Consider the following 27,121-nt stretch of genomic DNA (forward strand, 5'->3'; position numbering starts at 1 on the left):
CCGGAACTCTTTATATCTCGAACCAACTCGACTGATATTTTTGGTGAGCCACTCGAAACTCCGTTCTCCGTTCCCCGTTCCGATCCGATCCCACGCCGTTCACGTTCCTGAGCTGTGTGTGTGCCGACTGACCCTGGAATTGGAGAGTGTTAAATTACAAAAATGTTTGCCTTTTGCCATCTAAAGTTCATCTTCTGTAAAATATTATTCCATATCCATTCAGTCCCTGAACGAGTTACATCCTCAACACCCCAATCATTCCATTATCGCCTCCCTTTGGCTGGATCTTGGTTGTGAAGATGTCCGATGAACGAGTGGAATTTCACGAGAAGTCTTTAAACGAGCCTAATGGCAATCACCCTAATGCCGTGGATTCGAACTCCTACCCGGGAGATATTGCTCGTGCGATCACCAACCAGTCAGTGGAAATACCAATGAACTCGCTGCATGAGTATATATTCATTGGCGTGGTGTGTGCTGCTCAATTCATGACCCAGGCAGGCCTTGCCCTTGCTATTGTACCTCTTCACATCATTGGCGATGGCTTCCACGTCACCAATCCCGGGCAATTAAGTTGGTACGCAGCCGCGTACAGCTTAACGGTCGGTACCTTCATTCTCATTGCAGGAAGACTAGGGGACCTCTATGGACATAGACTCATGTTCATCGGCGGCTTTGCTTGGTTTGGCCTCTGGTCCCTTCTTGGTGGGTTTTCCGTATGGTCGAACCAAGTATTCTTCGATATTTGCCGTGCATTTCAAGGTATCGGGCCAGCCTTCTTGCTACCAAATGCCCTAGCTATCCTGGGACGCACATACCCCCCTGGACCTCGAAAGGATATGGTTTTTAGTATCTTTGGCGCGACCGCACCGGGGGGATTTACTGTTGGGGGTGCTTTTTCAGCTCTCCTAGCTGAGCGTGCTTGGTGGCCATGGGGATACTGGATCATGGGAATTGTTTGCATTGCTTTTTCGGTCTTTGGCATACTGGTTATCCCCAAATCACCGTCTCCGAAATCATCAGATCAAACGCCATGGTGGGTCAAATGTGATCTACTTGGGGGTTTACTTGGTATCGTGGCGCTTATTCTCATTAATTTCGCTTGGAATCAAGGACCAAGTGTCGGCTGGGAGACCATCTATGTCTACATTCTTTTGATCGTTGGATTTCTGTGTCTAGCTCTATTCATATGGATCGAGTTGCACGCAACCTGCCCCTTACTACCTCGAGAGATTTTCTCCGAGGATGTTGCATGGGTGCTAGGCTGTATAGCTGCCGGTTGGTCCAGCTTTGGAGTGGTGGTTTTTTATTTCTTCCAATTCATGGAAGTCATCAAAGGAGAGGCACCCCTGTTAGTGCTTGCGAAATGGGCACCGTCGGCTGTGTCTGGTGCAATCGCTGCAGTTACAACCGGGTTTATTCTAGCTCGGTTGCGTCCCAGTGAGATCATGTTGATCGCTATGCTTGCATTTACGGGTGGTCAAATCCTCTTAGCCACACTGCCCGTTCATCAAACATACTGGGGCCAGGCATTTGTCATTTCTATATTGACCCCATGGGGCATGTAAGTACTCTCCGATGCCATATTGGGTTCATATGTGTCGATAAACTAATATTTTCTATCAGGGACATGTCTTTTCCATCCGGAACAATTATCCTCAGCAATAACATGCCACGGGAGCATCAAGGTCTTGCTGCCTCACTCGTCAATACCATTGTGAACTATTCCATCTCGATTGGACTCGGGCTTGCTGGAACTGTTGAAAGTCAGGTTAGCTGCGGCGGCACCGATACATTAAGAGGTTATCGGGGTGCAAGCTACATGGGTATTGGCCTCGCTGGTCTGGGGGTTGGCGTTGCGACCATGTTCGTCATTCGAAGCTTGACTCGGCGTGACAAGATGCACTCTGCAACCACAGCGGATACTTCAAACACGGAAGATGGTTTATGAGATATTAATATGATATTTGTATATAATTGTAATTTTAGATATTGAATAATGTTTGCAGGTCAATGAATGGTGACTCGGGGTAAAGATCAAAGAGAGAAGCAACTTGCGGATCAAACATCGCCAAGTCGCCTTGCCCTCGTTGTCCTCGAAATGATGCATCATTTTCTGATCGCATTCCCTTCGCGAACCGAAGAAGATTAGCTTGTTTGTCCTTCTCCCCCTCGCATGCACTAGTTAATAATAGCAATGTGCTGAATGCTTCCTGGGTAAGATGGGTATTGAAATGCTGAATGACCGTCTCAAAGGTTTCAATTGTTGGTTGGATATGTGTAAGTGTCTCTGTTGTTCCAATCGAGAGACAAACGCACACAAACTGGAATAGTGCGTTTGTGACATTCCACCACGGATGGAGTTGAGCCAATAACCGTCGGGCTGCAGGGAGGGCTGCGGTACCTGCTTGAACTATGAGCTTGATTTGTTGTCTAGTGGGACCAAGTCCCAAAATATGGAGACGGCGATGAATGGCGAAACATAGCTCCGCCCTTGCAAGCAGCAAAAAGTCATGATCTACTGGTGTGGCCATCAACTCCTCCATGGCGTGTAAAAGTTGGGCCTGCTTCGTAATCGGGTCCGAATGAGTCGTTGCCGTCGATATTTTGTTGGTAAGTTCCGATAATTGTAAAGTGAAATCACCCTGTCGTGGTCGGATATGATGATGTACAGCAGAATCAAGGTGTATTATACTCTTTCCATAATCATATGCAATCATAATATGGAGGCTCTGCGCAACGGACGTGATGCGTGCACATAAATCAGAGTCGTAATGCGTTGATGTATCCGTACCCTCTGCAGAAGAGGCTAGTCGTGCTGCATCATAATGTATTCCAGTGAGCTCGATCAAATGTAAAGTGGTGGCACTTTGCAGCCACGCTACATTGGGTCGACCAGTTGCGCGGGAGTAAATAGTCCTTAAAATCCAGGCCACGACTAGGTCCTGCGAGGGGCGACGGCTGATAACAGGGTCATCAAGCAGATTCTTGGCATGAAGTACAACCTCCAACTCCTTTTCTTGCTCGAGTCGATTGGAGAATAGAGACCCTAATGCAATGACACCAGTGATCACTGCCTCGAAAGGATATCCCTCGAGTCGGCCCTGCCAGTGTCCCTGAGCCCTTTGGAATATGGATTCCATTTTCATAAAGCCAAAGACTGGGTGAATGATGGATGCGAATACATCAATGCAGCTACTTGCTTGGCCCCATGAAAGAAGCTGTGGAAGTCGAATTGACAAGGAGCTCTCGGGTTCTTTTCGAATCCCAATATGATACCCAAATGAATGAAGGCGCGGAGGTTCAGGCAGTTCAAGTCCTAACCCCAAAGACCTTGCCTGGGAAACGGATGAGACATGGCTCAGAAATCTTCCTTTCTCTCGCTCCAGGAAGCTCGCCTGTTGTTCAATGCCTCCCGTTGGGACTGGGGCATCAGAGGGAGCGTGTTCAGGCGTTGGTGGTTGGCGTTCCGCGGGCGTCATCTGCGAGGCACTAGGCGTAGCTCGAGCACTTCTTTGCGACTTTCCATATTCATATCGACAGGTATATTCATAACGGACGCATGTCGAGCAAGGTAATCCGCCATCGCATTTTCGCTTCCGCTTTCGGCATTCGTCGCACGCACGTCGTGGCCGCAGCCGCGTACCTTGAGGCTTGGGGCTGGGTTGATGAGAGCTCATTCTAAGAGAATCTAATGTGTGTAGCTTAGCCAATCACGATGGAAAACAATCCCGATCTAAAGCAATCCCGGTTGCATTGCAGAACAAATGGGTTGCAAGACGGAACGGAACGGAAGAGCACGGATTACGATAGGAGCTGAAAGCTTTACTCGGACTTAGCGCGGAGTTAAGGGATAGTAGGATTAAGCATAAAAGGTAGACCCACAGTAAGATTCCCTTAACCTCGCTTCACTTGATCCCATCAGCCGTCTAACATCACGGACGGGATGTTTGTGTATGGAGACATGTAGTGACTCAAGAGGATCCAAGTCTTGACCAGGAAATAGCATTACGGGCTGCAATGTTGTTATTACGACTGTGGCCAGATCACTCGAGCCTTGACACGAATCTTAAACATGTACTATTTCAAAATGCTAGAAATTACATCGAAGAACGCAGAGATATGTACAATGCTGGCAAATGAACAATTCGTTAGTAAATCGAACAAGGCATCGTAAAATTGCAGGCGGAGAAATGAAAGAGGTCGTCCGATTGACTCGGTGTAATCGGTTTGATGGTCTTCTAGATGGGCCGAATTCCTTGGGGAATCGACAACCCCAGACCGCCGTTATGTGCATTATTGAACAAATTGTGCTGCATGCAGAACATGGCACGGGTATTATATATGTGCAAGTGCCGGAACGTGTCCGGCTAAATTGGCGTCACCCTTAACAGGCGCATCATCTGAGCATAGAACCAAACTCTTCGCATTCTCTGCTTCTGGCTGAATCTGTGATGTCGCCAGAGGACAGTTCAAGGCCTCGGGTCGTCAGGACTATACTTCCAGCGTTTGTGGTTCTCCGCGATCCACCACTGGGACACATGGGCGGCCTCGCTAAGCCACCTCGCGGCTTCGGGCCCGTGTCGTGTCTGTACAACATCAAACAGAGTCACGACATCGAGGTCTTCTTCGGCAGCGAACTCGAGTGGATCGGCGACAACATTGCTGAATCGCCACGGGGCATTTGAGATAAGCGGGACGACTAGACGGTAAGGTTTCGCGGCTGCTCGCATGGACACCCAGGTTCCTCCAGGGTTCATCGTAGAGAAATGCCACTCTTGCTTATTATCCTGCTCAGGAATGAGTTGACGTAGCAACGACTGACCCTCGTATAAGGGAAGCAGGTCCTTCAATATGTGTGCTGATTGTTCGTTGATATTGGAGGTTTCGATTAGCATATCGAGGATGCTGGGAAGCATCTGAGTCGATAAGACGGCGCCGCTTATTTCGACCGGGGGTAGCTTGGGGTGGGCGAAGAGAAGGGGAACATGGAAACTGGCGACGTGGGGGTCATGGTTGGCTGTTATACCACCGTCATTTGGAAGAGATAAACCACTATAATCAAATTAATAAAAGGTTTAATAGGTTGCAATAAATAGGGAGAACTTACTGGTCACCTGCCATGACAAGCAGGGTTTCATCGGCGACTCCAGCCTCGGCGAGGATATCAAGGATGGTGGCCAGCCAGTCATCCTGATACTTCAGAGTATTTAGGTACCGGTTCAAATTATTGTTCCATCCAGCGCCATTCCCAAAGTAATCCTCGTAGTCGCCAGGTTTGAACCAAGGAGTATGGGTATTGTGGGTTAGATGACCAATAAAGAGGCGAGTGTTATTCTTCTTGGCCTCGGCAAATGCATCCCGCATATAGTTCTTCAGTGTGTGGTCCGGATGACCATATTTCTGTTCATCCTCTGGCTCCTCCGGGATGTATATGGCGCCGGCATCATTGATTGATTCTTTTGTTGTGATGTCTTTGAATCCCATGGTAGGAGTAAGGTCCTGCTGGTGGTCCCAGGTGCCATAGTGGGACTGCATCCACTTGGAATACCACGGCCAGGAGGCCCAATCCTCAGTGTCACTAGTGATGTTGGATTGCCGGGTCAAGGCTTCAAATATGTGCGGCAGGCAAGGCTGGTAAATATCGTGGAAGTACTCAAGATTATCTTGAACGGCCATGGGGCTCACACCGCACATAGTGCCTGTAAGACTCTTCATGGTGTATGTACCGGATGTGTACGCATTTTTCGCGCTAAGGCCGCCATAGGGCTTTGGACGATCCTTGTTCTCCTTGAACCCAGTCTCAAACCCGGTGAACCTTTCGGCGATAGGGGTGAGATTGGCGAGTTTCTCCATAACCTCGTCGGGGATCTTCCCGTCCCAAGACTTTTTTATGTGCTCCATGATGTAGGAGTCGGAACGGAAGGGAAACACGTCCTGCCGATTGCTCTCTAATTTGATAAGAATAACATGCTTGATCTTGACATCTCCGCTGTGGAGCACGTCACGGATTGGCTCCAAAATGTCGTTCTGCAGGTTGGGAATGTGCAAAGGATCTTTCATCGGGTTGTAGTGTTCATACACATAGTCCTTGGGGTCAGTGGTGTTGAAATGATTTATGTGGAAGGGAGACCAATCCGGCCAGGCAGTTGCCGCATCACCCGTATGTAACCAATCGAATGTCGGGAAGGAGTCTAGAGCAGTTTCGCCTTCTAGCCAGCTGTAATCGCCCGGCAACGAAGCAACAGTTCGCTGAGAAGACCCAAACCTGAGGCCACCAAATGGCGCGAGAGGCAAAGATGCGGAGAGGAAACTGTAAGCCATATCGTGGGGACGAACGACACGGAGCAAAAGTAGAATTGCGCTGCATGATACGACGATAGCGGGCTTCAGCAATGCCCGACTCTTCTGTACAGGCGGGTCTTGAGGAGCATCCAGCAGCGATACGGAGTCGCTATTATCATCGCCCACTTCGTAGTCGTCGATTGCAATTTGCTCATAGATATCCGGGTGTGGCAGAGCTTGCTTATTGGGGCGGAAGTAGCGGTATGTGGCGGACAACACTGCACCCCAGACCCTCAGGAAGGCTGCGGTGACCCAGGATAGATACGGTGTGGCGTAGAAACCGCCGACCAAGATCGACGTCTCGAGAAGGATAGCGATGGACAGGGCCGACAGGACAGTCCCGGCGGAGGGCTTCTCCTTGCGGAAGCCGCTCGACATGTGCCAATGGATCTCCGAGCCCATGTGGATGTAAAAGGAGATGTTGGCGGAAATCATCGACGAGACACCTAGACTGGGAGATAATTAGCAATTCGTCATTCGTCCGTGAATGAGATAAATGGCTGCCTACCTGAATAGCGTGGTAAACACGGCCGCTAGATCCCGAGTCGTTCGCCATTCGTATGATCGGGCCAGGCTGCGCGCGCCCAGAATGAGCAGGATATCCAGGAAAAAGAAGGTGGGGCCCCAGGCGACCAGGGATAGCACCGTCAGCGCATTGAGATGGACGTAGATATGGAATGCTTTGGAGAGCAGGAGAGATATGAAAATGACCGAAAAGAGATAGGCGCGAGAGGCTGTCCAGCCACGGTCGAGATGGGCCTGGGGGGATCTGGCGACTTTGATGGCGAATATGGCTGCAGATTCAAGCTTCCCACGCAGCCGCTGGGAAAGCCCACCTTGCAGCTGCCAGGCAGGTTTCATGATATATACAAAAAAAAAAAAAAAAAAAAGGTGGAATGTGTCAAATCATGCAAGAATATTGCACCTGAACTGACTGAGTGACAGAATTCTCCCAGCCATGGATTTAATGGAAGAGGCGTAAGAGGGATGAAGGATCCGATAAGGATTTGGAGAGGACAGAAATAAGGAGAGCTTTGAAAGAATAATCATGGAACATGCGAAGGTCCACACAGGGTCCACGGTCCACACGTGCCCAAAGATCCGTTATGTGTGCAAGTAATATCCCAGAAGTCTTTGGGAGGCAAAGATCCGCAATCCCTCCAGGGCTATCATCATAGGGCAGAATCTCTCTAATCTGAGATATTCCCGCCCCCGCCAAGACTCCTAAAATAGCAGGTGAGCACACGAGGGATATCTGGCCCCGGGGGATTGTAATTCTTCTAGATATTAGCAGTAAAATTTGAAACATGGAAGCCTGCCAATCGTGTTCATAGTATAATAATATGCATACCAACGCTTGAAACTGCCGAAGTAACATTTTTCAAACCCCTTGAGGCGTTTGTGGAGGCGGCCTTGGCAAAGCCGCAAAACGACACGACACGTACCCCCTGAACTCCACATCTACATAAGTACCCCATTGGCCCGCGGTTTCACGATCTCACGTAAGCAGGGACAATTTATGCTAGTTATCTATGGACGCAAGTTTGATGCTAGCGAAGGTTGCCAAGATTGTCCCCTATTATTGTAACATTGAATTTAGTAGTACACAGTTCGTTGTCGGGAAAGACTCGATAACGTCGACCTTTGACTTCCCAACCCTTATAACTACACCCAATGTGCTACATGTATATCTTGAAACTACATCATTCCTCCCCCAGGTCTAATTGTACAGTGAAACAGTGAAAGATTAACTACACAAGTGTGTCCTTACTAAATGGAAGGAGTCAATCCAAAGTCCGAGAAATCCAAAATGTCAGATTCAAGATCAGCAATCAAAAGTTTCCGCGAAATTTACCGAGTGAAAGCCGATTATCCAACTTCTTCTCCAATGTCTCTCTGGATCCACTAGCTCAGTAGAAGTTTGACTTAAGTTAGCCTCACTTGGATGGGCTTTACAAGAAGAAACCATAGGAAACACAAGAAGGACAATGGAGCGCAGGTAAAATCATTATAAAAGGCCCCAGGAATATATAGTTTTACCTTGGGATATCAAGGGTTCTGACCACAACGGGCGTAGGCTTTTGATTTATAAACGCTGTATAGTGTCGGTGTGTGTAAATCTGGATGACAGCTAAAAGCAACTATAAACGCAGACGTTGAAATATAAAATCATCCGAGGCAGAACGCTAATGCAGTTCTGATGACCAACCGTAGGGCAAAGTCGAACATATAAATAGTAAAAGCGTAGGGCCTGGTGTAGGGTGTACAATATTTCCAGATACAGAAATTGGAAGAGCCAGAGATGATTAGATTTACATGTATTCAAATTGGCTGTCATTTTATATACTAAGAATGTGCGATGAAAGGATCATGTAGAAGTATGCTAAGGTGGGTGAGGTATATATCAAAACTTATCGAGGTCCGAACATATGTATATATAAATAAGGTTATTATAGATACTAAAACATACAAGACTAATGAACAATATGGCAGTCATTGAGTGGAATCCAAAGTATACTGCTGCCATCGAGGGCTATATCACCGGCCTAGGTAGAAGATATAGCCATCGGACATCCGCCGAGAACCCCACCGCGCACCCCGCATAGTGACACAATCACCGGCTACATACATAAACTTGACCAACGCACATCTATCCTTATTTGTAAAGAGTCAGCTAAAATGCCAGTTTATCACATTGGTGAGTTGAACACAGCTGGATGGCATAAAGACACGAATGGAACCTCGATCGCTAATCAACCTCCAAGTCCTCTTCCGACTTAAGCCCGGCGTTACCCCCGCCCAGATCGCCACCTGGAAGGAGACATGCCATGGAATGGTGGGAAAGATTCCTGGTAGGTGAAACCATGAAGTTCAGATCGAGGCAATTTCTCATGGAAACTTCGCCATAGGACTGCTGTCGCTGAAGAGTGGTCCCCCACTGCCGATTTCGATTCCCCGCGCCCAGGGCTTCGACATGGGCCTTGTTGCTGTTTTGGAGACGGCTGAGCATATCGCTACCTATGCCGTGCACCCTGCGCATTTGGAGTAAGTTTTCTTCGTCAGGGCAGTGAGGAAGGGGCTGATTGCTGACAACTTGAAGGGTCCATAAGATGCGCGAGGAGCTGTGCGATGATACTTTGGCCTATGATCTAGACTTCTAGGTATCTCATATATCTACATAGTGATATAAGCAAGCTTAGTCTTAAGGTACTACGATGGTAAGAATAATTTTGAGGACAGTTCGTTCAAAAGTCTCATTTGTACATATCAAACCCCAGGCCCCGGTTAATCGTAGCCACCAAGGCCTGCCTAGCCAACCCGTAGATGCTCGTAATGAAATGACATAACGCCGAGAGAAGGTTCACCTCTATGAAATAATCGGAAATCAGAGGCAGGTCGGATCTCCAATCCGCAATACTTTTTGAATCCCGCCGATTGACCGAATCGAAGAACAAGAATTAAAGATAAGACATTTCAATCCGCCGAAACTGGATACCTTATTCCTTGGCGTCCACCTTCTTGGCGGGGTGATCACCACCGTTGGTGCCCTCATCCTCGCGGGAGCGCTTCTGGGTGCTCTGCACGACAGGGACGCCACTAAGATGAAAGTCAGCACTTATACACTGATTGCGAAGTCAGATTAGGTTGACTTACCGAGAGTCCTTCTGGGCCTCACGGGGGGCCTGGAAGCCATTCTGCTGGTCCTCAGTGCGGCGTTCGCGCCAGTCACGGCCATCACGGTCGTTGCGGTCACGACCATCACGACCACCACGGCCACGGCCACCACCACGGCCACGACCGCCGCGACCACCACGACCGCCACGTCCACCACGGCCACCACGACCGCCGCCATTGCGAGCGTTGGAGGGGTAGACGTTGCCGTTCTTGATTTCCTCGACCTTCTCGTCGCAGTACTCCTTCTTGCTCTTGAAAACCAGATCAGTGTCCTTCCACTGGGGCTTCTTCTCCAGAGCGAGGAAAGCCTTCTGCTTCTCCTCAGACTCAAACTCAACAAAGATGCTGCCCTTGAAGGTCTTGTCGTTGTGAGTGCGGCGCAGGCGGATGGCGTTGGTAGGACCGTAGGGGGCGAAAAGAGCCTCGATATCGAGCTGTGTAGTGGGCTCTTCCTCACCGAAGCCGAAGCCCTTGGCGTAGATGGAGCGGGCCATGGAGGCATCCTCGAAGACCTTGATGGCCTTGGCATCGTGCTCGTTCACGGACTCGGGGAGAGGGACCTTGCGCTTGACGGCGGTGTCGTTGTCAGTCAGCTCGACGTTCTCGGCGGTCTTGAGGGCCTCAACGATTGCGGCGAAGGGTTGGAAGCGGCGCATGCGCTTGAAAGAGTGGAGGAGCTCAAGGGGAACGGCGTTGTTGGCGCTGCCGCCAACCTTGGAGAGCAGGAACTTGTCCATGGGGAGGTTAGAATCGGAGAAGTAGAATTCGACCTATGGTGTGCGCATTAGTTGAGATCTAGTGAGAGGGCGATTCCAATGGTCATACCTGCTTGCGGATCTGCACAGGGTCGTCGGTCTCCTCCTGGGTGGAAGGATCGAACTTGGCGTTGTTCTGGCGAGGGCCACGGCCGCCGCGGCCATCGCGCTGGAAGCTGCGGGTCTCGCGTTTCTCAGTCTGGGACTCTGTGGTCTTCTCCTCAGCCTTCTCAGACTTCTCTCCGAGCTTAGCAGCTTCGGCGACAATGCGGGCCTCATCGGCGTCCTGGGCGTCCTGGGCGGGCTCCTCGGTGGCGCCTTCCTCCTTCAGCTCAGCGAGGACATTCTGAACATCCTTCTCAGCCTCAGTGTTGACAACGGGGGTCTTTTGTTCTTCGGCCATTGTTGCGAATTGTGTGTGGAGACTATTTCAGATGTTAAAAAAAAAAGATGATAAGCAGGGAAGATTCGACGCGATGGAGGTGAGTCAGAGAAAGAAGAAAGTGAACAAGGGATCGGAGGGGATTTATAGACAATCTGGGGAGATATGGTGACAATACCTTTGTAGATTGATCAATGCGCTATTCAGAATACTATTGCGCTTGTGACAATCTCGCAGCGGGGAGAATCTGGGAATTTTTTTTGAGCTCCATTGGCGCCTGAGGCAGAGACTAGTCCGCGATTGGTTAGCGCGGATTCAAACTATTCCATTTTGGGTAATTCGACGTTTGCTATACATTGTCTTCTATTGTCTGCATTGTATTCAAACAATTGTAATGACGATAGATGAATAGAAGTATATATAGAAATGTTTCAGATGGATATATTCGGTTCGACCCGTAGTACCTGCATTACGTCCATTATCTACTCATATCTTTCGTCAATATCGTCAAGTGCAAGGACCTGACGCACATCGCACCTTCCTAAAGGTCGTGATTAGATGATTTCTAAGGTTATCAATATGCTGACTTCATTTCCTTCCTTGCCCGGGAACTCTCATACTCATCTTGTCACAGAGCATCCACCCTTATCAAATATCATCGCATATCCTCAGTTAAATATTCTTCCCAGGACAGTCATAATCTGGGCATCCCGTTCACTCAGGTTTGTAACATTATCAGGCCATGAGTTGTAAGTAGCCGCTTATCAACTTTGAGACCTCCAATTCCACTAACCAAGCGTGGTGTCAAGGACTTCATTCTCCACATACAATACCTTCGGACCCTTCAACCTTTACTCGAAGTATTGTTTTCAGCATCCAACAAGCTAGAAAGCCGGCTTGCCGAATCAAAATGATAATATCACAAAGAGATTTGTTGACCTGGCCGACCAAAGATGTAGGCTCTCTCCCACTGGGCTTGGGATAATCCTGACCACCCTCAACAGATAATCTACCTTTCAATCGTCGGCCCATTGATGCTTGCAGCCCTCTTCGAATGGATTCTCTGGCTGGGTGCCTTTATCTACTGCCTTATCAAAGTGTGGATGAAAGCGGACCATTGGAGTATAAGAGTTCTAGCTGTGGTGATGATCTTCTTGTTCACAGTGCTCCGGTAGGTTTGTTGGACATCGGGAGCTCATTGCCTAGCATTTTTATTCAGGGACATAGCTGACGAACACATATCATAGACTGACATTCCTTCCAGTCATGCTCGTGACACTGCCGTTGCCGCCACAGATCACGGTTGACTTGCCCCACGAAATGGTGCATGGGTTTCAAGTGTTCGCATTCTGGGCCTTTTCTATTCTTCTGATCGGCCCATGGCTATTCTGTATTTATGGACTCACTACCAATTCACTGGGAAGGAAAAAGAGGATCAAAAGGGTCCTTGATGATCGGACGGCTCCGAAGACCGTGGTTGTGATGCCAGTATACAAGGAGGACCCAGGTGTCTTGATTAAAGCCATCAACTCCGTGGTTGACTGCGACTATCCTGCAAATTGCATCCATGTTTTTCTTTCATACGATGGTGGCAAGGTGGACGAGCCCTATCTCCGTGTTCTCGACCATCTCGGCATTCCGATCACACTGGAGAGCTATCCTCAGAGCATTGACTGTATTTACAAGGGTGCACGGATCACGGTATCTCGCTTCAAACATGGCGGTAAAAGGAACTGTCAAAAGCATACTTTCAAGCTCATCGACAAGGTTTATGCCGAGTATCTGAAGAGACATGACAATCTGTTTGTTCTTTTCATCGATTCCGACTGCATTCTTGATCGAGTTTGCTTGCAGAACTTCATGTACGACATGGAACTTAAGCCAGGCAGCAAACGCAATATGCTTGCAATGACAGGCATCATTACGTCGACGACCGAGAGGAACAGCCTACTGACAATTCTTCAAGACATGGAATATGTTCATGGCCAGCTGTTTGAACGATCAGTTGAGTCTGGCTGTGGTGCGGTGACTTGTCTCCCTGGAGCTTTGACCATTTTACGCTTCTCAGCTTTCCGCAAGATGGCCAAGTATTACTTTTCTGACAAGGCCGAGCAATGCGAAGATCTCTTCGACTACGGAAAATGTCATCTTGGGGAAGATCGATGGCTCACTCACCTGTTCATGATTGGCGCCACGGAACGCTACCAAATCCAGCTATGTATGAGCGCCTTCTGCAAGACTGAGGCCGTCCAGACCTTTAGTACTCTCTTGAAGCAACGCCGACGATGGTTTTTAGGTTTCATCACCAACGAGGTTTGCATGATCACTGATGTCCGGCTCTGGGTGCGCTATCCCCTTCTGTGTCTGGTTCGATTCATGCAAAACACGATCCGAACGACCGCACTGCTCTTTTTCATCATGATCATTGCACTGATTACAACCTCGAAGAAAGTGGATGATCTTCCTGTGGGGTTCATGGGGGTCTCCCTTGGGTTAAATTATTTACTCATGCTATACTTTGGCCTGCGTCTCGGACGCTATAAAGCCTGGCTCTACCCAATCATGTTCATTGTGAACCCGTTTTTCAACTGGATATACATGGTCTATGGTATTTTCACAGCTGGTCAACGAACTTGGGGTGGACCACGGGCCGATGCTGCTACTGCCGATGACCACACGACGCCAGGAGAAGCAGTTGAACGGGCAAAAGAGCAGGGCGATGAGCTCAATGTTAACGTCGATACGTTCCGCAACAGTCTTGTGCGCCGTAGATCCGTCCCCGTCCGCCCATCGGAGAATGTGGAAGGTCGATTTGCACCTGCCAAGCAGTTACTTGATGGGTTTTATGTCAACACGGCCGGCCCTGGGCCCGCACTTGCACGCATGGTCAACGCGATGGAAAACCCCCAAACTTCCCAGTACCAGTCACCTCCTCTCTTTCGCCAACCGAATGACTCTGTGCTTACTATATCATCGGATTGCGGTTCTAGCTCGGTCATCACGCCACAGAACGTGGAAACGCTTCTGATGAGTGAAGAAGACCAAAAGAAGCTCTATTATGCCCGCCAAGGCCGGGCTGCAGCGGGCTCGGTGACCTTCGATGGCCACAATTCGGAGAATAGCTTTGATGATGGAGTCGCTCTTCGGCCTATGGGTTCTGCATCCGAGCACGATGACCTGGGACTCACCCCGCCACTAGGAGCATACCACACTGGGCGTTCTGAAAGCACTCCTCCGGTCTACACGGAGCCAGAACATGTGGTGCCGAGCGACTTGGCGCCGAGCAGCTTTCAAACCCCGTGATCCACCTCAAGATATTATTGTCTAACAGGAACATATGTACCAGGAGTATGACGTCAGTTTGCTTCTTTTTCCTTTTTTTTCCTCTTTTTTTGCGTCTTTTTTTTTTTTTTTTTTTCCAGTCCGACTGAATAGTCTCGGCATAGCTTTCTTGGCCATCCTATTCTTATGTTTTTGAACCTGGCGGTTCTGTTTTGTCTTGCTTCTATAGTTTTTAAAATGCAAAATACTTTCGAGTCCAACAACATATAATGATGTAGCCAATGATCCACCGTAGATTCCTCATAGGGCGGTGATTGATTTTTATTCTGCCGGGCAGCCGTAGGCGGTGAAGGTGGGTAGTCCAGCAGCCGCCAGAAGGTTCGATGAGATACCAGCACAGTCCGGATGCTAAGAAAGGTATATAGACCAGTCGGAGTGTAGGAAATGAAAGAAAGAACGCACTCTCTGACACATTTTACGTTATCCATTATACCCCAAATTTGAAATTCCCTTAGTTCGGCGCCTAAAGATCAGCCAGACCGCTTGACACTTGGTCATCGCCCCTCCAATAATAGTGGAGTGGCGTGCAAATTCTCCCCTCCGACTTCTCTCACTTTTCTTTCTTTGAATCTTCCATCTCCCCCTACCTCCCTACCTCCCATATTCCCCCCTACTTTCTTCCATAATGAGTGTCGTCGGCATAGATTTGGGTGCGCAAAGCACCAAAATTGGTGTTGCCCGCAACAAGGGCATTGACATTGTGCGTGTTACCCCACGGTCTTGATTCAGATTTGCACTGTTCTATCAGGATGAATCATGACCTCACCAATCAGAACAATTGCGCTAACTACTTCTTGTTGACATTATAGATTGCCAATGAGGTTTCTAACCGTCAGACCCCGTACGTCCCAAGAACCCCCCCCCCCCCCCCCCCCGGCTGTTTGACGATAACAATACTGATTTGAACTGTTTTAGCTCCGTCGTTGGATTCACACCTCGCAACCGCAACCTCGGTGAGGCCGCTAAAGGTGCAGAGATCTCAAACTTGAAGAACACCGTCGGCTCCCTCAAGCGCCTGATCGGCCGTTCTTTCAACGACCCCGATGTTGCCATCGAGCAGGAATACAACACATGCACTCTGGTCGACGTCAATGGCCAGGCCGGTGTCGAGGTCAACTACCTCGGCAAGAAGGAGAAGTTCACAGCGACTCAGTTGGTCGCTTCCTACCTTTCCAAGATCAAGGACATCACCTCCAAGGAATTGCGCGCTCCCGTCTCCGACGTTACCGTCAGCGTTCCTGCTTGGTTCACTGATGTTCAGCGCCGTGCTATGATTGACGCTGGTGACATTGCTGGCCTCAACATCCTGCGTCTCATCAACGACACCACCGCTACCGCTCTCGGCTGGGGTATCACCAAGCTGGATCTCCCCGGTCCCGAGGAGAAGCCCCGCCGTGTGATGTTCGTCGACATTGGTTACTCCGACTACACTGCCTCCATTGTTGAGTTCCGCAAGGGTGAGCTCAACGTTAAGGCTACCGCCTACGATCGTCACTTCGGTGGCCGTAACTTCGACAAGGCTCTGACCGAGCACCTCGCTGTCGAGTTTAAAGAGAAGTTCAAGGTTGACATCCACACCAACGGCAAGGCCTGGACCCGTACCTTGGTTGCCGCCGAGAAGCTCAAGAAGGTCCTGTCCGCTAACGCCCAGGCACCTCTGAGCGTCGAGTCCCTTATGGATGATACTGACGTCCGCGCGATGCTCAAGCGTGAGGAGCTCGAGCTTATGGTCAAGCCCCTCCTTGACCGCCTGACCGCTCCTCTGGAGCAGGCCCTCGCTGAGGCCAAGCTTCAGGTTGAGGACATTGACCAGATCGAGATGGTTGGTGGCTGCACCCGTGTTCCCTCTATCAAGGAGACCGTCTCCAAGTTCTTCGGCAAGGGTCTGTCCTTCACCCTGAACCAGGATGAGGCCATTGCCCGCGGTTGTGCTTTCAGCTGTGCTACTCTCTCCCCCGTTTTCCGTGTCCGTGACTTCGCCGTTCACGACATTGTCAACTACCCCATCGACTTCACCTGGGAGCAGTCCCCCGAGATCCCCGATGAGGACACCAGCCTCACTGTCTTCAGCCGTGGCAACGTCATGCCCTCCACCAAGATTCTCACATTCTACCGCAAGCAGCCCTTCGATCTCGAGGCCCGCTACTCTGACGTCGAGGCTATGCCCGGCAAGGTCAACCCCTGGATTGGCCGCTTCTCCGTCAAGGGCGTCCAGGCTGATGCCAACAACGACTTCATGATTTGCAAGCTCAAGGCCCGTCTCAACTTGCACGGTATTCTCAACGTCGAGTCTGGATACTACGTCGAGGATATGGAGGTCGAGGAGCCCGTCGAGGAGGAGAAGAAGGAGGGTGACATGGACACCGACTCCAAGGAGGAGCAGCCCAAGAAGACCCGCAAGGTTAAGAAGCAGGTTCGCAAGGGTGATCTCCCCATTGCCTCCGCCACCGGCGGCTTTGACCAGGCTACCAAGGAGGCCTGGACCGAGCGCGAGAACGCTATGTACATGGAGGACAAGCTCGTCGCCGAGACCGACGAGAAGAAGAACGAGCTCGAGGCCTCCATCTACGAGCTCCGTGACAAGATCGACGGCGTTTACGCCGAGTTCTCCAGCGAGGAGGAGAAGGAGAAGTTGAAGTCCAAGCTCATGGACACCGAGGTGAGTTTCGAACCAGCATTTGTCAATAATTATTATAGATCAACCATACTAACGTATCATCTCAGGACTGGCTCTACGAGGATGGTGAGGACACTACCAAGTCTGTCTACGTCGCCAAGATGGACGACATCCGCTTCATTGCCGGCCCCATTATCCAACGCTACAAGGAGAAGGTCGAGGCCGAGCGTGACGCCGTCCGCAAGGCCGACGAGGAGGCCGCCGCTAAGCGTCGCGCCGAGATCGAGGCCAAGAAGGCCGAAGAGAACGCCAAGAAGACCACCGAGGGTGATGCCGAGATGAAGGATGCCCCCGCCGAAGGCGAGGCCCAGGCCGAGGCTGAGGAGAAGCAGTAAATGCATTCCATTATATTGGAAAGATTTACTGATGTGTTTTCTTATTTTTTTGAGTTGGGCATGGAAGCCCCAATTTCTAAATTGTGGTTTACTCTGATCCAACATGGATTGGGGTGAGTCGCTGCGTTATGACGAAAAGGACCTTTTTAAGAGATGTTTCATGGAGCTAGAGATTTCCATCGGCTTTAATCGTTGGCCACTTTTTTTTTTCTTGTTCTAATGGCAAACGGTTATGATGTAGATCGTTCCTGTTCCCTTGGATGTTTATGAATAGATGAAAATATACTCACTGCCTTTGTCTTCAATTCTTGAGATCTGTAGAATAAGTATCAGCATGTCTTGGCATAGCTGCCAAGTATCATCCTAGACCTTACGCCCAACACACCAGCCCTAGGCCAATGAGTGAAGATATTGCCGTCGCTTTCGGTAGGGCCACAGAATTGTTATTATCCGTGCCAAGCGCCCAATACACCTACCGGGTATTGGTGTGCCCCAGCAGATGCAATATTTTCACCAGATGCAATATCTAGAAATTAAGTATCCTTTGTATGTCTTACCCATACAAAAGGTACCTAGACACCCCGTAGGCATAACACACTTTTTCTCGGCCATTGACTAGTTAGGGAGGATATAAGAAGATATATATGATGTGAATCTATATTGCTTAACCAAACTTTGGTAAGGAATATTAATTGTACTAAAATAAACAAATTATCTACGCGTCCAACCATTATATACTCCATATGATGTTATTTTTAAATACTTATTGCTCTTCCATTAGATACTAAGAATTAATATTACCATTAGGTTAATTAGGCTATACTAGCACTATATATTCGTACACTTTCTATTACTTTAGCGAGTTCGAGGGCCGAGAAAAAGTGTGTTATGCCTACGGGGTGTCTAGGTACCTTTTGTATGGGTAAGACATACAAAGGATACTTAATTTCTAGATATTGCATCTGGTGAAAATATTGCATCTGCTGGGGCACACCAATACCCGGTAGGTGTATTGGGCGCTTGGCACGGTTAGTGGATATTTTTTTAGGGTTTATGTGGCTCTTGTGTATGAAAATGAGTCCTTTTATGTTACAACCTGCCCCTGGACTGGCCGAGTTACACACTAGGCCAAAAAGACCACTATATCTGAGCATTACGCTCAGATAGTCCAGGCTCCGTTATAGTTATATAGTGCGTGTCATGACATTTTATCCTATAAAAATGTATGCATCCCTAGTTGATTTTTGAGGTGATTGATATATCTCCATATATAAAAATAAAGCTTTTGACCCCATACAATGCTTTTAATCTCTAATTTTCACTTAACATTTCTCGTACTTATTGGTCCTTTACTCGCCGCTTTGCCCTCTTTACTCTGTAGTCTACAGTTATACCTAGTGAATAGTGCTTATATCACATAAGATACGCCACTTCTCTCACTCTTGTCTCATTCAAGGTACGCTACTTCTCTCACTTGATATACGCTGCTTCTCTTACTCTTCTTGAGGTACGCTGCTTCTCTCACTTGAGATATGCTACTCCTCTTACTCTTCTCTCCCTTGAGGTACGCTACTTCTCTCACTTGAGATCCCACTAGTCAACCTCCTCTTTCGTGATGTCAAATCATCTCAATTTCCCTTTCTATGTAGCTTCCAATACCACCACCCTATGCCACTGCCTATTCGTCTTAATGCTCCATTTATTACACTCTGAACATTGATTTTCCAACTCTTGAAATACACATCAGTTCTCAAGTTCGTCTTTTGCTATACCCTTGATCTTGTCCTCTGTCCACAAAGAGTCCCATCGAAAGGAAAGCGCCATATAAAGACACTCTCAGCTATAGTATGATCCCAAAGATAGCTTTAAAACAGTGCATATGCTAACCCCGAACAATAGGCACCTGAAAAACAGACTTCGGAGCACAAACAGCAGCGTCTAACCCCAACATCCGTGTCCAAAACCGTCCTTGAAGCTCGTCCCGTCGAACTGGATAAAAGAAACTGGCTAAAGACCGAAGGCTAGGAAAGACTACTTGTTGGATATGTTGACTTTGGGAAAGGGAGGATCTACGACGACTGATGATTTCCTAGCCAATCTTTGTCCTATGTCCTTTGTTCAACGAAAATACAACCCAAATGCAGAAGAGAAGTGCGTTTCGACTGGCCCGTGAACTCTGGGATAGCCTTACCAGACTTAATTCAACCACACATAAAACTCTGGCCACTCCGACCGACGCTAGTGAGGACATTGCAAAATGATTGAGACAGCTACATGCCGTATGGTGTTCCCTTCAGCTGATAGCTCTTCTCGACAAGTACAACACCTATTCCCCTAATCAAAACATGGCTAAGAATGAAAAGTCGCAGGCAGAAATGGCCGAGATCTCGCATTCCCCGACCACATACAATCTGCCATCATGGATGCAGGCCCCCAAAGCAGAGGCAAAGAGTCAATTGTCATGTGATAAATCTGACCAAAAGTATCATCCGATTACCATCACAGTCAGGACATCAGGCAGGTCAGTGTCATTTTGTCAGAGCCTTTACCATGTTGGATTATTGGCCCTAGCAGACTCCGATTTTGAAAATAGCACAGGAATGCGGAACCAGAAGTGGACAGTACTCGTCTAAGAGGCTACTTACTGTCTTATCAACCAAGTATATAATCTTCCTGTGAGCGTTTGCAATGTCTACTCACATGAATGTGTTATTATTTCCTAGCATAGCATAGCAAATATCAATAAGAGCTCGAGCGGAAAATTCGGTTTCCTCCTTAGCTACCATTTCCAGCGCAAAGTATCTTTATCCTAGTCGTCATCTACCTATCTAACCGAAGGGACCGGTATAGCGAGCTCAAAGGTCGCTATCCACTCGGCAAATTCGAGCGGACGTTTGCGCTTGCCGGCCTTGCTGAAGCGTCTAACAAAGTACCTACAATATAACAGTAAGTGAGTAATACTAGTCGATATAGCGTGGTAATAATATATAGTGTTTTAGTGTCCCGGTACTAAACCAGACTTCTTGCCGTAGATATAGTTAGACTGCGACATCGCCCATGGACGGGCGGGTGGGCATTGCCCACGGGCCTTATGTAAGCGGGAAATGGGCCCTAACTAGGTATCGATAGGCCCATGGCCCATAGACACCGTGGGCGCCCGAGGGCCTTTTTAGTAAGCAAAATTAGCGTAACACGTGACTTTTATTGACAGATTTCAAAATATTTCAACTAAATTTATATTTTTTATATATTGTAGTGGGGAGATAGTGGGGAGATAGGCTCCCCACTACGATCAGTACACATCACCCTCGCCTTTTTCCTTTTAGTTAGGTGTTGTTCAGGCGTTATGTAGGCGAGCATTGGGATTTTGAGGTTACAAGTAGCAGATAGAGACAGATTGATAATACACACTCCTACACCTGGGTGAATCTATGGGCTCCCACCACCAGCCCCTTGACCGTATGTAAGCCATAGTCTGTATATATAAGCGCATACTAATTGAATTCCTTCATTTGAAGGTTACATTATCGTTCGAGAGGAACACAAGATTTAGGATACGTATTGTATTACCTTTAGTAAAACCACAGTGCTGAAATATATAACTCACATTCAGATAACGGGAAGCGGATACATCATGTATTCCACAATTAGCCTTCAAGGTGCTCTGTTGTCTGTTCTCCTCTTTTCTCCACAACGGCGGTCTCAACCTTATCAGCAGAAATAACATGGTCACCAAACCTTCCTGCAATTTCTTCCAAAGAAACATTGTTTGTTTCGACCAAAAAGAAGGCATATAGTGCGCCTAAAGCGAGAAGGGAGCCAATGAAGACAAAGTAGTACTTCCAAGTAATCGCATCAAATGCGAAGGGGGTAACTTGGCCTATCCAGATGCCGGAAACACTTTGACAAAATGCTGCGACGCCAGTCCCATAACCACGCAGATGCTGAGGGAATATCTCGGCAGCGACTGCGTATAGAGTGGAGTTGAAAAACACGGCGTACAACGCTGAGTATATGAAGATGAATGCCACTCCAGCACGAGCCCCGACAATGTTCTGACCGCTGCCGTATTCTTTGGATAGTGCTGCTAATATGGATAGCATGGCAGCAAGAACGATACATCCGACCCCTATATATCAATGTTAACAGGATATTACAAATAGGATTTCATTCACGAAAGAAAAAGGGTACAAAGGGATGATAGGAAAAGGAACTTACACATCGTGCGCACCCGAGGCCACTTATCAGAAACCCCAGCAAGGTTTATCAATTGCCCAACGACTCCCATAAAACCATAGCAGCCACTGATTAGAAGAAGCTCTTGACCATTGAAGCCAAGAGCCTTGTACATGAGAGACTGGTAGTTCTGAATAGCAAGAGATCCACTGAGAATTCCAACTTGCATGACCGCAATGGCAAGAGCTGTCCGCCTGATGAATTTCTTGCTGAACAACTCGATCAGGGCATGGCCGAGGGTTGCATTCTCACGCTCTGCTGCTTCGATGGCAATTTGGCTCTGGATTTCAACTTGCAATTTCAGAATGACTTCTTCTGGTTCCGATGCATATATGCGACGAATGGAGGCTTCGAATTTCTCTGGTCGGTTCTTTTCGGCCACTGCAGGGAGATATATGTCAGAGATGATACTTCGCTGCGAGATGGGGTGTTATACGTACACCAACGGGGAGACTCGGGAAGGAAAATGCAGAAAATGAGCAGCACAACTGCCACAGGGAACTGCATAGCTAACTCAAGACGCCAGATTTTGGATGTATTCGCGAAGGAACATGCGTATCCAATCCAATTCGCAACGCAGAACCCGATCGACATAATGAGACCGAAGGCTCCAATGAATCTTCCTCGCTCCTGTGGTCGGGCTAATTCAGAGATGTAAACCGAGATGGAGGGACTAAGAATTCCAAGTGCGATACCGCAGATCAGCCTGCCTATGATCATCATAGCCACTCCATTAGCGGCAGTTTGGAACACCGCTCCGACAATAGTAAACAGGGTCGAGATCATAATCGTGTACTTGCGACCCAATTTTTCAAGGGTGAGCCCACAAAGTAAAGAGCCTACTGCTGAGCCTGTAGAAGACATGGCAACAATAGCGCCAAGAAGGCTGGAGGCATTCTTGGTCCCGGGGGGAAACATGAAATCGTTGAAGGAATCCTGCGCAATCACTGTGGCAATGATTCCGGTGTCAATACCGATCACAGCACCGCCGAGGGAAATAGCAGCTACACATAGTAGCAATCGGAGTTGGGCCTGCATAATGAAAATCCACTGGAAGCACGAGATGGTGAAATGAAATGCCAACAGCCTGGTTGAATAAAGATAGAAATGGTCAGCAACCCGTTTTTATATTGGGAAGTCCGGGGAAGGGATCGCGGGGAAGGAAGTATAATTCCCGTTGCCCACTCCACAGAAAATTGTGGGGATGGTAGACAGATGTGGTATTGGTGGGAAAGCCAGACACTGACAGACCTGACCAAAGTCGATCTGCTTTTCTTTTTTTTTCTGGCATTCCCTAGAAAGTGTCCCACGGGGGAAAGGATGGAAAGCAGCTCGGGAATTGCCGACATATTTGCTGGGGGATCGGGAACCCACTTGCCGACATTAAGATGCTCTTGATTGGATCGGGGTTTGGCTTTTTGCCGGAGTTAGAAAATGGGTGAAATCCCGAGGTCCATGCCCAGGTGCACACCTAAAATGGGTTGTGGGCTGGAATTGTGGGCTGAAATTTGATTGATCCATGGATAACACAGTGAGATAGAGCTCTGATGGACTGACCAATTGACTACTTGCAGTGTTGTAGTTTCACGGATACCCAGAAAAGTAGATTTTAATTATACCAATCTCGGATTAGCGCCATTGCGGCGTGGTGTAGTTATCATTGGCTAGTTCCCGCCTACATTCCAAGGTTGGTTTGCTAGGTTATACCTCATGGGCTGGAATCATTACCTTTGATCTCTTAGGTTCCTCTAACTTGGCATATCTCGGGGTATTTACTCCCGAGACGTGGTGATTCTGACCTGGGAGGCGATAATACCCGGCTATCTTGCACCTAAATTCTTCCATTGACAATTCACACGGAAGCGCTCGAAGTACCCATCAAGTTGCTGTTTCACAATGCCGAAAGTCATCGATATACGCTTTGAGCATCGTGAAGCGAGGGATATTGGCATAGGAGAAGATTGCCCGCGCATTTCATGGAGCTACATAGGCGAGGGTCAGGATTGGATACAACAGTCTTACACCATCGAGATTTCGCGTCATGGGGTGACAAAAACCTATGTCTCTTGCTCAAACCAATGTCTCTTTGTTCCGTGGCCTGCAACACCATTGTTGTCTATGGAAGTTGCCCTCGTTCGGGTTCGCGCTTCGGATGAGCAGGGGAACCTGACAGAATGGTCCAACGTTGCAACAGTTGAGGCTGGCTTGCTCCATCAAGAAGACTGGAAATGCCATCTGATTGAAGCCGAGTCCGCAAACCGGACGGAGAATTATCATCGGCCGACAGTCTTCAGACGAGAATTCTCTCTTCGTCAACAAATCTCCCGGGCTCGTCTTTATGTCACTTCTCATGGCATTTATACTGCTAAGCTGAATGGACACGCGATTGGCGACCACGTTTTGTCACCGGGATGGACCAACTACAAGAACCGGCTCACATACCAAACATTCGATATTTCCTCCCATGTGGGTTCCGACCTCAATACACTTGATGTCACCGTTGCTCCAGGGTGGTACTGTGGACGTCTTGGCTGGCGCGCTGGCAAGACAAATGTATACGGTTCCGCCCTTGGACTTATTGCTCTCCTCCGAGTCGAGTACGAGGATGGTGACTCCATTGTGCTGGGAACAGACAACGGTTGGCAATGGGGATATGGTCCGACACTCTCTGCCGAGCTGTATGACGGTGAAGTGTTCGACGCAAACCAGTCATTGTCGCAGCTCACCCAGTGGGGGAGTGTCACTTGCAAACCAATAACTGATCCCCTTGCATCCCCCGCTGGTCCACCGATACGGCGCACGCAAGAGAATCAACCTATTGCAATCCTGAAGAGTCCATCTGGCCAGTCTATCATCGACATGGGGCAAAACATGGTGGGCTGGCTCCGAATAAAGGTGGTTGGAGGTAGTGCAGGACACAAAATCCAGCTCCAATTCGTCGAGGCCCTGGAAAATGGGGAATGCGCCACCCGCACGTTGCGGGCTGCGAAGGCCCGAGATACTGTAATCTTGGGTGGCGATGGCACCCTCGAATGGGAGCCAAATTTCACGTATCATGGTTTCCGGTACGTGGGAGTGGACAACTGGCCAGGTGCCCTGACAACGGATTGCGTGACGGGAATTGTGGTCCATTCGGATATGACTAGAACAGGGTCTTTCTCATGTTCGAACCCTCTGCTCAACAGACTTCATGAAAATATCATATGGTCGATGCGAGGAAACTTCCTAGGAATACCGACCGACTGTCCACAGCGAGACGAACGACTGGGTTGGACCGGCGACATCAATGTCTTTGCTGACACGGGGAATTACCTCTACCGTACGGGGGGGATCCTGAAGACTTGGCTCGACGACCTCAAGTACGAACAGCAGGAGGCAGGAGGGATTGTACCGCTGGTAGTTCCAAACGTGATTGATGGCTTCGATGAAGATGCACATGCAATCTGGGGAGATGTCTCCGTGATGCTCCCTTGGTCCTTGTATCGAGCCACCGGCGACCGACAGGTCCTAGCTCGACAGTATTCGAGTATGAAGGCCTGGTTGGATGCCATCCCACGTCGTGAAAATCTATTATGGAACTATACTGCCGACTGGAAACTTGGAGACTGGCTTGATCCTTCTGCTCCTCCTGATGACTGTGGAAAAGCAACCACCAACCCGACTTTCGTTTCGGATGCATTCCTCGCTCATATAACCACATTGATGACAATCATCAGTGAGATCTTAGACGAGAAGGCAGATGTCCAGGCATACACAGTCGCGTCGGAGAAAATTCGATCCATCTTTGCTCACGAATACATCACCCCTGCTGGCCTTGTGGCCAATTGCACACAAACCGCGTTCGCTCTTGCAATGCAGTTCAATTTGATTCCATCCGAAAAGCAAGAACTATACGCTGGTCGCTACCTTTCTAGTATTATACTTGAAAGCAGCCGATACAGAATCGGCACAGGGTTCGCTGGTACCCCATATATCGGCCACGCTTTGTCCAAAGTTGGGCAAACAGATATATTCTACCGCATGCTCCTGTCTCGGAAAAATCCAAGCTGGCTATATCCTGTGACCATGGGTGCTACTACGATGTGGGAACGTTGGGATAGCTTGCTTCCGGACGGATCCATCAATCCAGGAGAGATGACCAGCTTCAATCACTATGCCTTGGGGGCTGTTGGAAGCTGGATGCATAGTGTCATCCTCGGATTCCGTATCCAGGAAGCCGGCTGGAAGGGCATCAAGATCGAACCTGTCCCGGGAGGCGGGTTGAAATGGGCAGAAGGTGAATACCTGAGCGGATATGGAATGTACAGAGTTAGGTGGATGATCATACAGGATTCAAAGACGCAGGATGAGAGTCTCTGGGTTGAGGTTCAAGTCCCCCCTAATACCACGGCGGACGTCAAGTTGCCGGGATCGGGGGATGTGAAGCATGTTGGGTCAGGATTGCACAGCTGGAAAGTCCCATACCAGTCAACCCAATGGCCACCAGAGCCATTGTCTTTACCATTCGGCGAAAAGGAAACATTCCCTGTCGACGAGTCCCTTCCGTGTCCTTGGGATCCAAACATGGAGTAGATACAACAGAAGCCATGTCATTTAGTGAATACACACCTCATATACCGTTGAAGTGGAAGGCCAGAGCATTGAATCTTTCTCCGCAACTTTTCAATTATTTAATGAGTTTGTCCACATCCCATCTCGAGTGGCGTACGAAGTAAAAGCATGGCGTAGAATTTATGTTACCTCTTTAGACGAAAAATAGCCTCCATAGGCCATAAGCAGATACCTTAGTTTTTGCTATATTCGAGCAATTCATACATAGTCAATGTAGAATATTGTGTTGCTTCCAAAATTACCACTACTTCCGTGACAATTGGTACTCTCTAATTGCCAGTTGGGAGACCCACAAGTCTAGACTATCCCGTGTCTGCGGAGTTCAACAATATTCCCTGCTTAGAATATCTGGGAATTGAACATGAACACTTTCATGTTATCAACGCTTACTGAACAGAAAGTCACTGCCGAGATTGCAGCCCGATAGCGCGCCGAATGCCGATACTTTCTTTCCGACATAACTAGGGCCGCGCTAGTGGGGCTCCAATTTATAAGGTTGCCCCATAGCGGCGGCGTTTTCCGCCTCTTATTGGTAGATCGCCGCCATCTTAGCGGTCTCCACTTGCATGGATTGTTGACTCGGGTGACCTGTCTTCCTCTTTCCCCGCGGGACTTTCTCATCTAGTTGACCCGTCTAGAGTATTTTGCGGGGTTCTTCGGTAGAAGTAACACCGAGTATTGCGTTGTTTTTGCCCAGCTCGGACATCCACATTGTGTCGCTCAGTGGTGACGTTTGAAACACCTGACCCTTCTCGATAGTTTT

General features: G+C 48.7%; 10 protein-coding genes across 10 annotated transcripts; 6 read left to right on the plus strand and 4 right to left on the minus strand.

The window, feature by feature from the left end:
• Nucleotides 1-299: 299 nt before the first annotated feature.
• On the plus strand, nt 300-1,951 carry N7455_006318 (MFS transporter; the record flags this gene model as incomplete). The annotated part of the gene is made up of 2 exons (XM_040959278.2): nt 300-1,564; nt 1,627-1,951. The coding sequence occupies 2 exons, from the start codon at nt 300-302 to the stop codon at nt 1,949-1,951; spliced, it is 1,590 nt and encodes a 529-aa protein (XP_040810309.2).
• Nucleotides 1,952-1,985: 34 nt separating this feature from the next.
• Nucleotides 1,986-3,680, minus strand: N7455_006319 (Zn(II)2Cys6 transcription factor; the record flags this gene model as incomplete). The annotated part of the gene is made up of 1 exon (XM_040959264.2): nt 1,986-3,680. The coding sequence occupies one exon, from the start codon at nt 3,678-3,680 to the stop codon at nt 1,986-1,988; it is 1,695 nt and encodes a 564-aa protein (XP_040810340.2).
• Nucleotides 3,681-4,143: 463 nt separating this feature from the next.
• Nucleotides 4,144-7,206, minus strand: N7455_006320 (uncharacterized protein; the record flags this gene model as incomplete). The annotated part of the gene is made up of 3 exons (XM_040959216.2): nt 4,144-5,055; nt 5,111-6,796; nt 6,854-7,206. 3 exons carry the CDS (start codon nt 7,204-7,206, stop codon nt 4,473-4,475), a joined length of 2,622 nt encoding a protein of 873 aa, XP_040810313.2. The 3' UTR covers nt 4,144-4,472.
• Nucleotides 7,207-9,024: 1,818 nt separating this feature from the next.
• N7455_006321 (Dabb family protein) lies at nt 9,025-9,506 on the plus strand (the record flags this gene model as incomplete). The annotated part of the gene is made up of 4 exons (XM_040959201.2): nt 9,025-9,043; nt 9,111-9,197; nt 9,255-9,390; nt 9,446-9,506. The coding sequence occupies 4 exons, from the start codon at nt 9,025-9,027 to the stop codon at nt 9,504-9,506; spliced, it is 303 nt and encodes a 100-aa protein (XP_040810369.2).
• Nucleotides 9,507-9,842: 336 nt separating this feature from the next.
• Nucleotides 9,843-11,178, minus strand: N7455_006322 (tRNA maturation protein LHP1; the record flags this gene model as incomplete). The annotated part of the gene is made up of 3 exons (XM_040959280.2): nt 9,843-9,942; nt 10,000-10,790; nt 10,846-11,178. 3 exons carry the CDS (start codon nt 11,176-11,178, stop codon nt 9,843-9,845), a joined length of 1,224 nt encoding a protein of 407 aa, XP_040810306.2.
• A 1,245-nt stretch (nt 11,179-12,423) lies between these two features.
• chsD (chitin synthase D) lies at nt 12,424-14,460 on the plus strand (the record flags this gene model as incomplete). The annotated part of the gene is made up of 1 exon (XM_040959209.2): nt 12,424-14,460. One exon carries the CDS (start codon nt 12,424-12,426, stop codon nt 14,458-14,460), a length of 2,037 nt encoding a protein of 678 aa, XP_040810370.2.
• A 389-nt stretch (nt 14,461-14,849) lies between these two features.
• On the plus strand, nt 14,850-17,816 carry hsp88 (Hsp70 chaperone Hsp88). The gene is made up of 4 exons (XM_040959187.2): nt 14,850-15,199; nt 15,309-15,340; nt 15,415-17,158; nt 17,224-17,816. Exons 1-4 carry the CDS (start codon nt 15,125-15,127, stop codon nt 17,509-17,511), a joined length of 2,139 nt encoding a protein of 712 aa, XP_040810312.1. The 5' UTR covers nt 14,850-15,124; the 3' UTR covers nt 17,512-17,816.
• A 2,040-nt stretch (nt 17,817-19,856) lies between these two features.
• On the plus strand, nt 19,857-20,144 carry N7455_006325 (uncharacterized protein; the record flags this gene model as incomplete). The annotated part of the gene is made up of 1 exon (XM_065605326.1): nt 19,857-20,144. One exon carries the CDS (start codon nt 19,857-19,859, stop codon nt 20,142-20,144), a length of 288 nt encoding a protein of 95 aa, XP_065461180.1.
• Nucleotides 20,145-21,158: 1,014 nt separating this feature from the next.
• N7455_006326 (uncharacterized protein) lies at nt 21,159-22,785 on the minus strand (the record flags this gene model as incomplete). Its single annotated transcript, XM_040959272.2, has 3 exons — nt 21,159-21,640; nt 21,730-22,128; nt 22,188-22,785. The coding sequence occupies 3 exons, from the start codon at nt 22,783-22,785 to the stop codon at nt 21,159-21,161; spliced, it is 1,479 nt and encodes a 492-aa protein (XP_040810325.2).
• An 858-nt stretch (nt 22,786-23,643) lies between these two features.
• N7455_006327 (uncharacterized protein) lies at nt 23,644-26,319 on the plus strand (the record flags this gene model as incomplete). The annotated part of the gene is made up of 1 exon (XM_040959249.2): nt 23,644-26,319. One exon carries the CDS (start codon nt 23,644-23,646, stop codon nt 26,317-26,319), a length of 2,676 nt encoding a protein of 891 aa, XP_040810367.2.
• Between the last annotated feature and the right edge of the window lie 802 nt (nt 26,320-27,121).

The sequence above is a fragment of the Penicillium solitum genome (assembly GCF_028829755.1).
Source record: "Penicillium solitum strain IBT 25940 chromosome Unknown utg000004l_segment0_segment0, whole genome shotgun sequence".
NCBI lineage: Eukaryota > Fungi > Ascomycota > Eurotiomycetes > Eurotiales > Aspergillaceae > Penicillium > Penicillium solitum.